The sequence below is a fragment of the Pristiophorus japonicus genome, chromosome 13, assembly GCF_044704955.1.
Source record: "Pristiophorus japonicus isolate sPriJap1 chromosome 13, sPriJap1.hap1, whole genome shotgun sequence".
NCBI lineage: Eukaryota > Metazoa > Chordata > Chondrichthyes > Pristiophoridae > Pristiophorus > Pristiophorus japonicus.
Genome location: NC_091989.1, coordinates 53,344,787 through 53,360,559, shown reverse-complemented (window position 1 = coordinate 53,360,559; position 15,773 = coordinate 53,344,787). Strand labels below are relative to the sequence as shown.

Genomic DNA, 15,773 nt, shown 5'->3' with positions numbered 1-15,773 from the left:
TGTTGTGTATCTGTAAAGCATGCACTCCCATGTTCTGCCACCAGGGAATGCATCCCCTGAAGTCCCAAGGGATCCCAGCATCCCTTGGGAGCACTGTATATAAGCCGACCCCTAAGGCCTGTTCCTCACTCTGGAGTGTCTTAATAAAGACTGAGGTCACTGTTACTTTAACCTCCCTGTGTGCAGTCTCATCTGTGTTAGGAACACTATAGCAAGTATATCCTTTCTTCTGTAAGAAGACCAAAACTGCACACAATACTCCAGGTGCAGTCTCACCAAGGCCCTGTCTAACTGCAGTAAGACATCCTTGCTCCTCTACTCAAATCCTCTTGCAATAAAGGCCAACATACCATTTGCCTTCCTAACTGCTTACTGCACCTGCATGTTTGCTTTCAATGACTGGTGTACAAGGACACCAGGTTCCTCTGTATATCGACACTTCCCAAGCCATCATCATTTAAATAATACTTTGTCCTTCTTTTTTTTTACTACCAAAGTGGATAACTTCACATTTATCATTATACTGCATCTGCCATGTGTTTGCCCACTCACTCAACCTATCTAAATCGCCTTGTAGCATCATTGCATCCTCCTCACAACTCACAATCCCACCTAGTTTTGTGTCGTCAGCAAACTTGGAAATATTACATTTGGCTCCTTATCCAAATCATTTATATATATATATGTAGTGAATACCTGGGGCCCAGGCACTGATCCCTGTGGTACCCCACTAGTCACTGCCCGCCATGTCAAAAAAGACCTGTTTATTCCTACTCTCCGTTTCCTGTCAGTTAAGCAATTTTCAATCTATGCCAATACATTACCCGCAATCCCATGTGCTTTAATTTTGCACACTAACCTCTTATGTGGGACTTTATCAAAGGCCTTCTGAAAATCCAAATACACTGGATCCACTGGTTCTCCCTTATCTATTTTATCAGTTACAACTTCAAAAAACTCCAGTAGGTTTGTCAAAATCCATTTCATAAATCCATGTTGACTTTGTTTAATCCCGTTGATATTATCTAAGTGTGCCGTTATCACATCTTTTACAATAGACTTCAGCATTTTCCCTAGTACTGATGTCAGACTAACCGGTCTGTACTTCCCCATTTTCTCCATCCCTCCTTTTTTAAATAGTGGGGTTAAATAGTGCCACCCTCCGCTCTGCAGGAACTGATCCATAATCTCTCGAATTTTGGAAGATGACAACCAATGCATCTACTATTTCCATGGCTACCTCTTTTAGTACTCTGGGATGCAAATCATCAGGCCCTGGGGATTTATCTGCCTCCAGTCCCATTAGTTTCTCCGGCACTGTTTTCTTACTAATTATCATTTCCTTTAATTCCTCTTGCTCTAGACCCTTGGTTCCCTAGCATTTCTGGGATGTTATTTGTGTCCTCTTCAGTGAAGACAGAACCGAAGTATTTATTTAAGTGTTCTGCCATTTCCTTGTTCCCCATTACAACTTCTCCTGTTTCTGTCTGTAAAGGACCTACATTTGCCTTCACTAATCTTTTTCTTTTTACGTACTTGTAGAAACTTTTGCAGTTGGTTTTTATGTTCCTTGCAAGTTCACTCTCATTATTTTTCCCCTCTTAATCAATCTCTTGGTCATTTTTTGCTGAATTCTAAACTACTCCCAATCCTCAGGCTTGCTACTTTTTCTGGAACATTTGTATAACTCCTCTTTGGATCTAATACTATCCTTAATTTCTTTTGTTAGCCATGATTGGGCCACTTTTCCTTTTGTGTTTCTACGCCAGAAAGGAATGTATAATTGTTGCAATTCATGCATGCGTTCCTTAAATATTAGCCATTGCCTATCCACCGTCATGCCTTTTAATGAATCTTCTCAATCTATCATAGCCAATTCATTCCTCATACCTTCGTAGTTTCCTTTGTTTAGATTTAGGACCTAGTTTTGGATTGGACTACTTCACTTTCCATCTTAATAAAGAATTCAATCATGTTATGGTCACTGTTCCCTAAAGGACCCCACACAACAAAACTGTTAATTAACCCCTTCTCATTGCACAATACCCATTCTAGGATAGCCTGTTCCCTAGTAGGTTCCTCAACATACTGGCCTAAAAAACCATCTTGTACACACTCCAGGAATTCATCTACCACAGCATTATTACTAATTTGGTTTGGCCAGTCTATATGTAGATTAAAGTCATCTACGATTACTGTCGTACCCTTGCTACATGCATCTCTAATTTCCTGTTTGATGCCGTCCCCTACACTACCACTACTGTTTGGAGGCCTATAGACAACTCCCACCAATGTTTTCTGCCCCTTAGTGCTCTTTAGCTCCACCCAGACTGATTCTACATCTTGATTTTCTGAGCCAATATCCTTTCTCACTACTGCTCTGATTTCATCCTTTACTAACAATGCCACACCAACCCCTCTTCCTTTTTGCCTGTCTTTCCGAAATGTCGAATATCCTTGGATATTCAGTTCCCAACCCTGGTCACCCTGCAACCATGTCTCCGTAATTGCAACTATATTGTATAAGTTTACATCAATTTGCGCTGTTAATTCATCTACCTTGTTACAGATGCTTCATGCATTCAGATGCAATGCTTTTAATTTGTCTTTTTAACATTATTAGATATCTTAACATTATTTTGTACTATAGCCCTATTTGTCTTGTCACTATTTTTTCTTACCTGAACCCTATTTGTTAATGCACTCTTTTGTTTGTATGCTCTGTCCCTTCCTGACATAATCTGGTTATCCTTACCACAATCACTTTTCTGCATTGCTTCCTTTTCTTTCCGCTTTAGTATTCTAGATTGCTCTCTATTGCGACCGTCTCCTCCCCGCCCCCTCGCCCCCCCACGACCATCTTTCCCCCCGCCCCCCGCGACTGTCTCCTTCCCTCCCCCTCCCCCCGCCCCCCGCCTTATTTAGTTTAAAGCCCTATCGACCTCCCTAGTTAGTCGGTTCGCTAGAACTCTGGTCCCAGCATAGTTCAGGTGTAGTCCGTCCCCACGGAACAGCTCTCTCTTTCCTGAGTATTGGTGCCAGTGCCCCACGAATCAAAACCCACTTTCCTGCACCAACCTCTGAGCCACGCATTCATCTCCCTGATTCTATTGACCCTATGCCAATTTGCTCCTGGCTCAGGTAATAATGCAGAGATTATTACCTTTGTGGTTCTGCTTTTCAATTTAGTCCCTAATTATTCAAAGTCTCTCAGCAAAACCTCTTTCTTAGTCCTACTTATGTCATTGATACCTATGTGTACCACAACTGGATCCTCCCCCTCCCACTCCAAGTTCTTCTCCAGCCCGGAGGAGATGTCCTTTTTCCTGGCACCAGGTAGGCAACACAGCCTTCGGGGCGCACGCTCTTGCCTGAAGAGAACCCTATCTATCCCCCGAACTATACTGTCTCCTACTACAACCACCTGTCTCTTTACTCCCCCCACTTGAATGGCTTTCTGCACCATGGTGCCCAGGTCAGTCTGCTCATCCATCCCGCAGTCTGCACACTTGTCCTCAAGGATTGCAAGATCCTCACATCTATTGGACAAGTGCAGGGACTGAGGCTCCTGCAATACTACCTCCTGGATCCCCTTACCTGCTTCACTCGCAGCCACACCCTCCTGTCCCTGACCACGTGTCATTTCGAAAGTATTTAATCTAGAGGGTGTGACTGCCTCCTGCAGCAAAAGGTCCAGGTAACTTTCTCCCTCCCTGATGTCTCGCAATGGCTCAACTCGGAACCGAAGTTCGTCGAGCCATAGACGCTTGCCGCAGATGTAGTCGCCCTGGACCAAAACGTCCAGAAGCTCCCACATATTGCAGCAGCAGCACATCTCCTGTTTTCCCATTATATTGTTTAATTAATTAGTTTAGCATTAATCAAGTATTTACCTATCTAGTTTATTAAATTAGTTAAACAAATAAAGGTTAGTGTTATGTCTCAAATGAAGCAATGTGACTGAGTACTGTAGACCTGAGTAAGTCTGACCTTAGTCTCTTTATTCTGACTCCAGAGTGCTCGCACAGCATGAGAGGCCTGCTTATATGCAGTGCTCCAAAGGGATGCTGCCCTCTGGTGGCGGTAGAATGCTAGTCACAAGGTGTTGCATACATAACATCACTCCCCCGCCAAAGTCAATAGTACACTTATTTACAGGGCGAGATGATCTGGGGCTTTCCGCTCCCTAGTTGATCGTCTCGGTATAAACACAGGTGTAGGTGAGTTGGTTGGGCCTTCGCTGGGCTGCTGTGCAGCTGGCCTTGCTGGGCTGCTGGAGATGATGAGTTCCGCTTCGTGGTCAACCATGATGTCGGTTGCCACTTGTGTGTGTGTTGGAGGGTGAAGTTGGTGGTGTCCTCTTCAGGTTGCTTGTGGCTGTCTGTGAATCACAGTTTGGTTTGGTCCAAATGCTTTCTGCAAGTTAGTCCATTTGCAAGTTTGACTTCAAACACCCTACTCCCTTCTTTGGCTACGACAGTGCCAGAAAGCCATTTGGGACCATGTCCATAGTGGAGTACAAATACAGGGTCATTGACTTCAATATCGCGTGACAAATTTGCACCATCATGGTACATGCTTTGTTGATGCCACCTGCCCTCGACGTGATCATGGAGATCAGGGTGGACTAGAAAGAGACTTGTTTTGAGTGCTCTTTTCATAAGCATTCCGGCAGGGGGATCCCCAGTGAGCGAGTGGGGTCTTGTGCGGTAGCTGAGCAGGACTCGGGACAGGCAGGTCTGCAGGGAACCTTCTGACACACATTTCAAGCTTTGCTTGATGGTTTGGACTGCCCGTTCTGCCTGGCCATAGGATGCAGGCTTGAATGGGGCAGATGTGACGTGCTTGATCCCATTGCAGGTCATGAATTCCTTGAATTCAGCGCTGGTGAAGCACGGCCCATTGTCACTGACAAGGACATCAGGCAGGCCGTGCATGGCAAACCTGGCTCGTAGGCTTTCGATGGTGGGAGTGGACGTGCTTACAGACATTATTACACACTCAATCCATTTTGAATAAGCATCCACAACAACCAAAAACATTTTGCTGAGAAACGGGCCAGCGAAATCAACGTGGATCCTAGACCACAGTTAGGAGGGCCATGACCACAAACTTAGCAGTGCCTCCCTGGGTGCATTGCTCATTTGAGACTCCAAATCTGAGTCGATGCCGGGCCACCACACATGGGATCTGGCTATAGCTTTCATCATTACTATGCCTGGGTGGGTACTGTGTAGGTCGCGTATGAACATTTTCCTGCCTTTCTTTGGCAAAACCACGCGAGTACCCCACAAAAGACAGTCCGCCTGTATGGACATTTCGTCTTTGCGCCGCTGGAACGCCTTGATCTCTGCATGCCTCTCCACTGGGACACTGGACCAGCTCTCATGGAGGACACAGTTTTTTTTACAAGGGACAGTAAAGGATCCTGGCTGGTCCAGGTCCTGATCTGGCGGGCCGTAATGGGTGATTTTTCATTTTCAAATGCATCCAACACCAAGAGTAAGTCTGCTGGTTGTGCCATTTCCACCCCGGTGGTGGGCAATGGTAGCCGACTGAGAGCATCAGTGCAGTTCTCTGTGCCTGGCCTGTGGCGAATTACATAGTTATATGCAGACAGCGTGAGCGCCCATCTTTGGAAGCCAGCAGAGGCATTGGTATTAATACCTTTGCTCTCTGAGAATAGCGATATGAGCGGCTTATGGTCAGTTTCCAACTCGAACTTAAGTCCAAACAGATACTGGTGCACTTTTTTCACCCCCTAAACACATGCCGGAGCTTCTTTTTCAATCATGCTGTAGGTCCTTTCGGCCTTGGACAAACTCCTGGACGCATAAGCGACCGGTTGCAATGTTCCCGATTCGTTTGCTTGTTGTAACACACACCCGACCCCGTACGAAGACACATCGCAAGCTAGCACTAAACGTTTACAGAACAAGCAGTTTGTTGGAACATAACAGATTTCTGGCTTTCTCAAAAGCAATCTCTTGTGATTTCCCCCATACCCAGTTATCTCCCTTGTGTAGCAACACATGTAGAGGTTCTAGCAAGGTGCTTAACCTGGGTAGGAAATTACCAAAATAATTGAGGAGTCCCAGGAACGACCGCAGCTCCGTCACGTTCTGTGGTCTCGGCACGTTCTTGATGGCCTCCGTCTTGGCTTCGGTGGGTCTGATGCCGTCGGCCGCAATTCTTCTCCCTAAGACCTTGACCTCTGGCGTCAGGAAAGCACACTTCAAGCGTTTCAGCCTGAGCCCAACACGATCTAGCTGACTTAGAACCTCTTCCAGGTTCTGCAAGTGTTTGATGGTGTCCCGACCTGTGATCAATATGTCGTCCTGGAAAACCACGATGCGTGGAACCGACTTTAGCAGACTTTTCATGTTCCTTTGAAAAATAGCTGCGGCCGATCGAATCTATTGTAGAGGAACAGACCTTTGTGCGTGTTGATGCAGGTGAGACCTTGCGAAGATTCTGCCAGCTCCTGCGAGGTCAGGTCCAACTTGGTGAACATTTTCCCTCCTGCCAGCGTTGCAAATAGGTCGTATGCCTTGGGTAGCAGGTACTGGTCCTGCAGTGAAAAACGGTTAATCATTACTTTATAGTCCCAACAAATTCTGACCGTGCCTTCGCCCTTGAGAACCGGAACAATCGGACTGGCCCACTCGTTGACCTCAACCGGCGCGATAATGCCCTCTTGTTGCAGCCTGTCCAGCTCGATCTCCACTTTCTCTCGCATCATGTATGGCACCGCACGTGCCTTTTGGTGGATGGGTCGTGTACCGGGAACCAAGTGGATCTGCACCTTCGTCCCAGAGAAATTTCTGATGCCTGGCTCAAACAATGACAGGAACTTGCTCAAAACCTGGGCACATGAGGCGTCATCGATGGACGTTAGCGCTCGGATGTCGTCCCAGTTCCAGCGGATTTTTCCCAGCCAGCTTCTGCCAAACAGTGTGGGTACAATCCATAGTGGTAGTTCATGCACCACTCCATCATAGGAGACTTTTACTGCTGCGCTGCCAATTACAGGGATCAGCTCTTTAGTGTAAGTTCTCAGCTTGATATGAATAGGGCTCAGCTTGGGCCTTTGTGCCTTGTTGCACCGCAGCCTCTCAAAGGCCTTTTTGCTCATGATAGACTGACTCGCACCCGTGTCCAATTCCATGGAGACTGGAATTCCATTCAGTTCAACTTTTAACATGATCGGTGGACATTTTGTGGTGAAGGTGTGTATCCCGTACACTTCTGCCTCCTCGGTTCGCGTCTCTCATTCAGTTTTGATCCGCCATGGATCGGTCTTCCTCTGCAACGTGGTGGTTTGCAGGGTTTGCAGCTCGTCTGCACATTTGCTGGAGGTATCCCATTGTTCCACAGCTTTTGGACACATAATGTTTGAAGCAGCATTGATGGGCTCGATGATCACCTCCGCAGCGCCAACAAGGTGTTAATTGCCTCGCATTCACACTTGATGGTGGACTCTGAGTCATCTGAGGTCATGCAGCTGCAGGCGCATACATTCTGCCATATGCATTCCTGCCTGAAAACATCATTAACTTTGTGTACAGTACTTGTCAATGCATCTTTATGCTACGAAATTTGTTTGGTGTTATCGCTGGTGGACATAAATGCCTGGGCTATCATTATGGCTTTGCTTAGGATCGTTGTTTCAACAGTCAATAGTTTGCGAAGGATAACCTCATGGCCAATGCCAAGCACAAAAAAGTCTTTTAGCATTTGCTCCAGGAATCCACTGAATTCGCAATGTCCTGCAAGGCACCTTAGTTCGGCGACATAGCTCGCCTCTTCCTGGCCTTCAGACTGTTGACATGTATAAAATTAATATCTTGCCATCAAAATGCTTTCCTTCGGATTTAGGTGCTCCCGGAGCAGCGTACACAGTTCTTCATATGATTTGGTTGTTGGTTTCACCGGAGCAAGAAGATTCTTCATGAGGCTATAGGTTGTTGCCCCGCAGACGGTGAGGAGGATCGCCCTTCGTTTGGCAGCGTTTTCATTCCCTTCCAGCTCATTGGCCACGAAGTATTGGTCGAGTCGCTCCACGAAGGCTTCCCAATCATCACCTTCTGAGAATTTCTCCAGGATACCAACAGTTCTTTGCATTTCACGTGATGATTCGTTATCTATTACTCATCGCCAGTTGTTATGTCTCAAATAAAGCAATGTGACTGAGTACTGTAGACTTGAGTAAGTGTGACCTTAGTCTTTTTATTCTGACTCCAGAGTGCTCACACAGCATGGGAGGCCTGCTTATATGCAGTGCTCCCAAGGGATGCTGGGATCCCTTGGGACTCCAACAGATGCATCCTCTGGTGACGGTAGAATGCTGATTACAAGGTGTTGCATACATAACAGTTAGTTTTTAGTATTTAGTTATATGCTATATTCTATCTACATTATCAGTTCCCCATCTCACTAGCCACCTCTCACACTCATCCTCATCCTTGTCCAATCATACCAACTAACAACACACAAGAGTAGGCACTTGGGTCCTTTAGCCAATGTTCATGTAAACATTATGTTGATGTGTTGTCAAACATTGAAATCTTTATTTTCAGCAGTTTGTGTCCTTTGACACATTTGTGAGCACCTTTGGAAGTGAGTTGTAGTGAATGGTGAGACATAAGGGTACCCCCCACAATGGTGATGAGTGTGAAAGGAATGGCTTGGGCATTGCAGGGATGCTTTATGAAGCTGGTGTGGGGTGGTGAAACCTGGCCCATCGTGTGGCAGCCAGGGTGTATAACGTCAACTGAAGTAAATCGGGCCATGGTGAGGCTATTCCTGGCATCTCAAGCAGCAATGTGGTTGGGTGCTGATGCCCTGTATAGCACCAGTTGATTGTGGAGAAGGTTGGTGCTGTTGTTGGTGATGCTGGTGTGCCTGGTGATGTTGGGGCTGATCATGGTGGGATTCTGAGGACCAAGGTGAGATTTTTTCAAGGGCACCGATGCTGCTGGAATAGATGGCAAGTGAGGTTGAGATGTCAAAAGCGATCTGTCAATGGTGAGAGAGGTTGTTCCAAAGAGGTGACAGTGAATAGAGAGTTCACTGCAAACACTTCCAACCTGCATACAGGTCAGACAGGGAGGGAGTCAAGGGTCGGAGTGAGAGGGTCGAGGGTCAAATGTCGGAGTGAGAGAGTCAAGGGTCGGAGTGAGAGGGTCGAGGGTTGGAGTGAGCGAGTCGAGGGTCGGTGTCTCTTCCAAATCCTGAAGGCTTCCGCTTCTGACATTGGAAAGTGAACAGCTGTGAAATGGTAGCTTTTATACCACTTCTGCAGCTGTCAATGAGCCAAAGTAATGGAGAGTCACTGAGAACCCGATTCCACTTACCTGCCGTGTTCCCCGAGGGACAGCAAACCCATCAACAGGTTGGTAAAATTTTAAGCGCCTGCTTTTAATCCTCTTAAGTAGCATTCAACTACCTCCTAATTATCTTAATTAACTGGCCCGCCGCATGCTGTTGGGTCTGCGATCCGCACGCAGACCTGACAGTTGAGAAACTGACACTGAGGCGGGTTCAGAGTGGGATCCCAGCCCGCTGTCAATCAGAGCCATTTTGACAGCGAGACCGTCTCCAAACCCTCACTCGCAGGGCTGGGAAGATTCCGGCCCTTCTATCTGAATCTGCACATATTTCTGGGTTCAGGTCACTAGCAGAGTCCGAGCGTACATCCAGTGTAGGCCTGTAGTAGCAGTACTGACTGCCAACTGAGCGGCCTTCTGTCTCCTGGCTAAAAACTAAACATTCCCTAGGCACAAAGGAGAGCAAAATCTCCCCCAAAAATTCTAGAATCTTCTGTGCGTTTGATTCTCTTTCTCTTCCTTCATTTTTGTATGTCACTTACTCTTTCCTTCTCTTAACAAATATATAAAATGGGTGACAGGGACTCTCAACAACTCAAACAGGCAGCAAAAATGGATTTAATAAAAGTAGTGAAAAGATAAATACATCAGTGGAGACTCTGATCCACAGAAACAGGTTACCAGGTAACAGTTCTTAAAAAAAAATGGTAATTCTTCCATGTGTTGGAGAATTTATTTTAAATTGAGATCATTGTTCGTGAAGTGGTTTGTGGCATTTCTGAAAGACATGAACAAAATATAAATAAAAGATTTAATTTCTTCCTATTTTCAGTCATACACAAATGATCATCTCCACATTCTTACATGTATAAAAGTCTTATCGCTATAGATTCAAAGAGCATGTACTATATTAACTCTTTACTGTTAATTCTCTTTGTTTAGTCTGACAAAAAATGGGATGACGATCACTGCTGCTATGAATGTAATGAAGGTAACCATTTAATTATGTTACCTCAAATGTATTATTAATATTAATACTAGTCGATCTCTTGTGATGTTGCACTGAGTAATCAAGACCACACTGCTGCAGTGCGTGGTGGGGGAGACTGTGAGTCGGAAAAGTATTTCAAAGAGGGGTGGGGTTTAGAAAAATATCTCAGCAGGGCCGTTTGAAAAAGTACCTCGGGGGGGTGAGGGTTGCCCTGATTTTCCAATAAATAAAGAGTTTCTGACTTTTCACCAAATGAGGAGGCCTCAAGTTTTTTCTAACATTGAAGGGGTTGATATTTTAAAAACATATTCCAATTGTTTTGCTTTTAATAGGCACTGATTTTATTTTAATGAATAGGTTCAGATTTTGCAAACATTGAAAGGATTCCTGTACTTCAATTTTGAAAAAATCCTGTTTCTTTTTTTAAAAAAAAGAGATGACTGCATTAATTTCTGAACTGACAACAATTCCTCAGGTTTGTTCCTGACATAAAGTATAATGGTGTGAGGCATTCTGGCATTATTATTGTTAGCAAACGTCTACACTGAAAATCCTGATTACAGTGTCACCTATAGAAGTAACAAGTACTGCAGCTAACTTTGGACACTTTTATAAATGGGCTTTTCCATTGGACCAGATTGATAGTGGCCATTTCAATGTATTTTGAAATGGAATGTTGTGGTCTACCAACCATTTGTAACATACAAATAGATGGTTATTCTTTCTTAAAGCAATATTGAGTTAGTATTTAAATAAAAGTAAGGTCCATAATGAGGTAAGTGCATCATGTGGTGTGGTACTGATCTATATAGATCAAGAAGGTTCCAGGTTTTAACCTTGGTCTGTGTGGAGATTAGTGATATCAGTTAGGATAATTCAGGGTACAGTTTTATTTTAATTGTCGGTCGACTCTGAAGTCGGCCCGACAATGGCGGCCATGGGTTCAGCCGGGCCGCCAGCAGGCAGCCTGGCAACCCCTCTTGGGTGGACCGCTGGCCCGGCCGAAACCCTCCATGATGGCCCAGTGGGTGCCACTAACGTGGCTGCAGAGTTTACAGCGGCCCTCTCCTTTACCTGAAGGAGAAAGGACGTTGCTATGCATCAGCGCGACCCGGAACGTCTGTCGCACTGACACCGACCAACATCCTCCCCGCTCCACGCCGACTTCCGAACACAGACCCGAAGAAATAAAAATGTTAAGAGCTCAATTTCGCTCAAAAAACCGGAAGGTGCGCCCCCTTTCAGTCGGGGGCAATTTCGGCCCCTGTATGTTTTGTCTTGTGTGTCAGTGAGTTATGTCTTTGTAGAAACGCCATCAAGATAGTTATGTATGAAATATAGACAGAAAATGCTGGAAACATTCAACAGATCAAGTAGCATCTGTGGAGAGAGAAACAGAATTAATGTTTCAGGTAGGTGACCTCTCACCAGAGGTTAGTTATGTATGACCTCTCTTCCTGTATCCATGCTGGTTATCTCTCCAAGTTGTACAAACTAGTGCACAGCATGGTGAGGGAAATTGCTGGCTTCATCCAAAAGAAACTTGCTAGGATTTTGGAGGTGGCATGTTTTATGTAGACATAAAAAAAGAGAACTACTTTGTGCACACAGACACCATTATCAACAGTCACTCTAACAACAGGTGTACAAACCCTTCGAGCTCAACTCACTACAATTGGGGCCGGAGTCCACTGCCACATTTCTCCATTCTCATGAGCTGAGAATGTGTCCATGTAATCTGGTTACAGCTGATTGGACAGCCACGTTCACAAACCACTTGGTCAAGTGCAGCGATGATGTGTAGAGGTTTAGTGTATCAAAAAAATTAGGTTGTGGACAGGAATATGAAAGTGTATGAAAACTTGAAAAAGAATAACAAATACAGGTAGAGCGTCCAAAATCCCGAAACCTCGGGACCGAGGCCGTTCCAGATTTCGGCTTTCCAATTTCTCGAATCCGGAAACGCCCGGGCCGAGGTAGGGCGGGGCGGAGGTGGGCCCAGCAAGGTCGGGGGGAGGGTCCAGCCCAGCAGTGGAGGTGAGTCCGGCTGCTCAGCGGTGGAGGTGAGTCCGGCGGTTCAGCGGTGGAGGTGAGTCCGGCGGCTCAGCGGTGGAGGTGAGTCCAGCGGCTCAGCGGTGGAGGTGAGTCCGACGGCCCAGCGGTGGAGGTGAGTCCGGCGGCCCAGCGGTGGAGGTGAGTCCGGCGGCCCAGCGGTGGAGGTGAGTCCGGCGGCCCAGTGGTGGAGGTGAGTCCGGCGGCCCAGCGGGGGGGGCGGGGGGCGGGCGGAGAGTGGCTGCAGGTCTCGGAACATTTTCCTGATTCCGGATGACCCCACCACAGAACATTCCGAGTTTTGGAACTCCGGATTTCGGACGCTCAACCTGTACATAGAAGAATGCATTCGGAAAAAGAACATAAACGGTAGTAAAAAGGTTCAACTTCATTGAACATCACGAATGAATCATGTGACTCACCACCTAAACTCAACATTCTCTGTTGCGTCCAATTTTGGATTGGCTCGTGGAGAAGAATTTCAACTGAAGTGTCAGTTGCCTATTTGGTCATGTTGAGCATCACAGCCCATCGTTAATTTGTTCCTGTCTAACATCTGCATTTCCACTAGGGGTCACTATCTAGGAGCACGAATCCAGTTGCTTTTTCCCCTTCCTAGCTCAGATGCACCAAGGCCAGCTGTAGCAGCTCTGTTCCCACCCTGGTCTCTATGGCTCAGTACCAATCACTTTGTTTTTGTTTTGTTAACATTTGATTTTGAGTCTTTTTGGTGCTCCAATTGTGCAGCTAATTTTCTGTTGCATTTTGTTCTGCAAATCACTTTGTTTGCTTTTCATCTACAGATTTCCCAGTGTGTTGATGTTTGGGATTTCTGCAATGTGAAACAGTTTTGAAAATTTGTTATAATTTGCCCGAACCAATTTGCTAATTATGGGGTAGTATTCATGGCCCCCAATGTATTAGAAATTCCAATTTCTAAATCAATCATTATTCAGGGATTACCATTTGCTAGGTCCAAATGATTCACTCTCCCCCAGCAAAAGCTTTGTGCTGGATGGTGCAGTGAGTGATAAACTGTGATGCGGTTAATTACACATTGAAATCGGACCTGGGTTCAGAGCCAATCCGGAATGAAGGAATGAAAATCTCCCCCGTCTTGTGACTGTAAAGAAAGAACTTACATTTATGCAACACCCTTCATAAACTCAGAATGTCCCAAAGTGTTTTACAGCCAATAAAGTACTTTTGACATGTAGTCACTGTTGTAAAGCAGGAAACGCCACAGCCAATTTGCGCACAGCAAGATCCCACAAACAGCAAATAAATAAATGACCAGATAATTTGTTTATGGTGTCGGTTGAAGGATAAATGTTGGCCAGGACACTGGGAAAACTCGCCTGCTCTTCTTCGAATAGTGCCATGGGATCTTTAATAATGTAAGGGTCATATCTGAAATGGGTTTGGGCAATTTCAGCCCAGCTTTTGAGGACATGTACTCATGCCACAAAACCCACCCATTTCAGCACTATTTAACACTAAAGATGCTGGAATGGGAAAGGGATACAATAGAAAATACCACAGTTGTACAGTAAGCAGTGCTTTCTAAGCTGATGTTGAGGGTCATTGTTGGAGCAGAGTATCAGGAGCTTCACTCTGCATCTATCCACCCTATACCTGATCTCCCAGCCCAATCAATTCTCACCTCGAGCACAGAAAATTCACCTTAAAAAGTCAAGTTATGGTGAGCTACAGAGGATCATGTGAAATCTTTCTGTTTCAAATCACAGAATCTGTCAAGTTCTTTTGAATGCTTTATTTTTGTTTTACCTGGAGTTACTTGGTATTATTAGTTATTATGCAGATACAGGCCACTGGGGAAACAAAACCTTTGAATATGTGTAAAAATAATGTAGCAGAGATGAATCTGATAAAATCTATGATCACCTTGTGCCTGAACCATCCAAGTTCCTAATAATGCAAATTAATAAATGTTTTCTATATTCAATTGTAGCTGAAGTTTTAAACTATTGTTCATTTTATTAGTTCCAGCAGGCATTTGTAAGATGATCAATCGTAACGTAAATGTCACAAAAGAAGTGAACAATACAACCTGTTCAAAAGTAATTATGATGAACATATGTGAAGGCACTTGTCCTGGATCAGCTAAGTAAGTATTTTTCCTTTATGTATTTAATTGTGATTTAAATAAGAATCATTAAATATTTTCTCACAACAAAGAATATGTATTTACTGAGATTGGAACTAGAAAAATTGTTTCCATATTTAGAAATCATTTTTGATTGTTTTTTGACTGAATATAGATTTATATATAGCAATGTGCAACTAAAATGGCCATATACAAATCTCAAGCAGCCAACTGGTGCCTACAGTAGTAGAGCGAGAAAGGTTCCTGTTAAATGTACATTAGACTTTGCATGATTGCTCACTATACTTTTGTATCCCAAATGTTCATTGCCAAGTTTTCATTAATTGTTTCAGTACCCATTCCACAGTGACAGCTTTAAATAACTAACATAACCAATCTGATGCAGTGTTTGTAGTTCACTCTGCATCTGATCTCTTTTAATTCTCTCTCTCTCTCTCTCTGTATGTATCTGTAAGTTATTCTAATATCGTTTAATATCTGATCATATTATGAATGTGGCAAGATGTTCTTTAATCCAACATAAGTCATTCCACAATTCATTATAAGTGAAGCACTTTTAGACATTTCAGACAGAATCGGGCATCATGAAAAACCAAAGTCTATCTTTGTTGTAACCTGGTATCAAAACTATATAATTTTGTCACATTGTTCCTGCATTTATACCACTACAACTTATTTTCCAGATTTAACACCCAATCAAACACCATGGAGCATATGTGTGAATGCTGCCAAGAGATAGAAATTGAAGAGAAGAGAGTGAAACTTAATTGTCTAAACGGAGGAACTGAATGGTACACCTATACGTCCATCAAGTCATGTGACTGCAATGCTATTGTCTGTCCTGCACCTTCACCGTAACACTAAAATCTGTAACACCTATCTAGATATTGAAACCTAAAGTTGATTCCAATTTACAATTATCTTTAGAAAGTAATTTCCAATTCACTGCTTTTAGCCAAATATTATACAAGACCAAACAAAATGTCATTAGAAATAAGTTACTTTTAACTGCTTTTCAAAATGGGATACAGGAAGCTTTGCAACATTTTTACTTTGTTCTATAAACTTGTCTACTTTTTCATAATCACAAATGAATATCAATAAATAACTGCAAGCAACTGAACGCTCTAAAGTTATTTACTATCCGTTAGAATGTTTTCATTTGTAAAATGTAGAAGCAAAAAATGAACAGCCTGTTCACTTTTAGACCCTGAGGGCTGGATTTTCAGCGTTGATGTTTTTGGGGCGATAATTACGGCGAGGCGGGAAAGGT

The 15,773-nt window shown here is 44.3% G+C and overlaps 1 protein-coding gene across 1 annotated transcript in view; it reads left to right on the top strand.

Annotated features, from left to right (window-relative positions):
* LOC139278565 (integumentary mucin B.1-like) overlaps window positions 1-15,568 on the top strand; it is a 41,390-nt gene extending 25,822 nt beyond the window's left edge. The window contains exons 11-13 of the mRNA XM_070897484.1: window positions 10,272-10,320; window positions 14,383-14,500; window positions 15,184-15,568. Of these exons, the coding sequence (XP_070753585.1) occupies window positions 10,272-10,320; window positions 14,383-14,500; window positions 15,184-15,358 (342 nt within the window). The 3' untranslated portion in view covers window positions 15,359-15,568. The remainder of the gene's footprint in view (window positions 1-10,271; window positions 10,321-14,382; window positions 14,501-15,183) is intronic.
* Window positions 15,569-15,773: the final 205 nt, after the last annotated feature.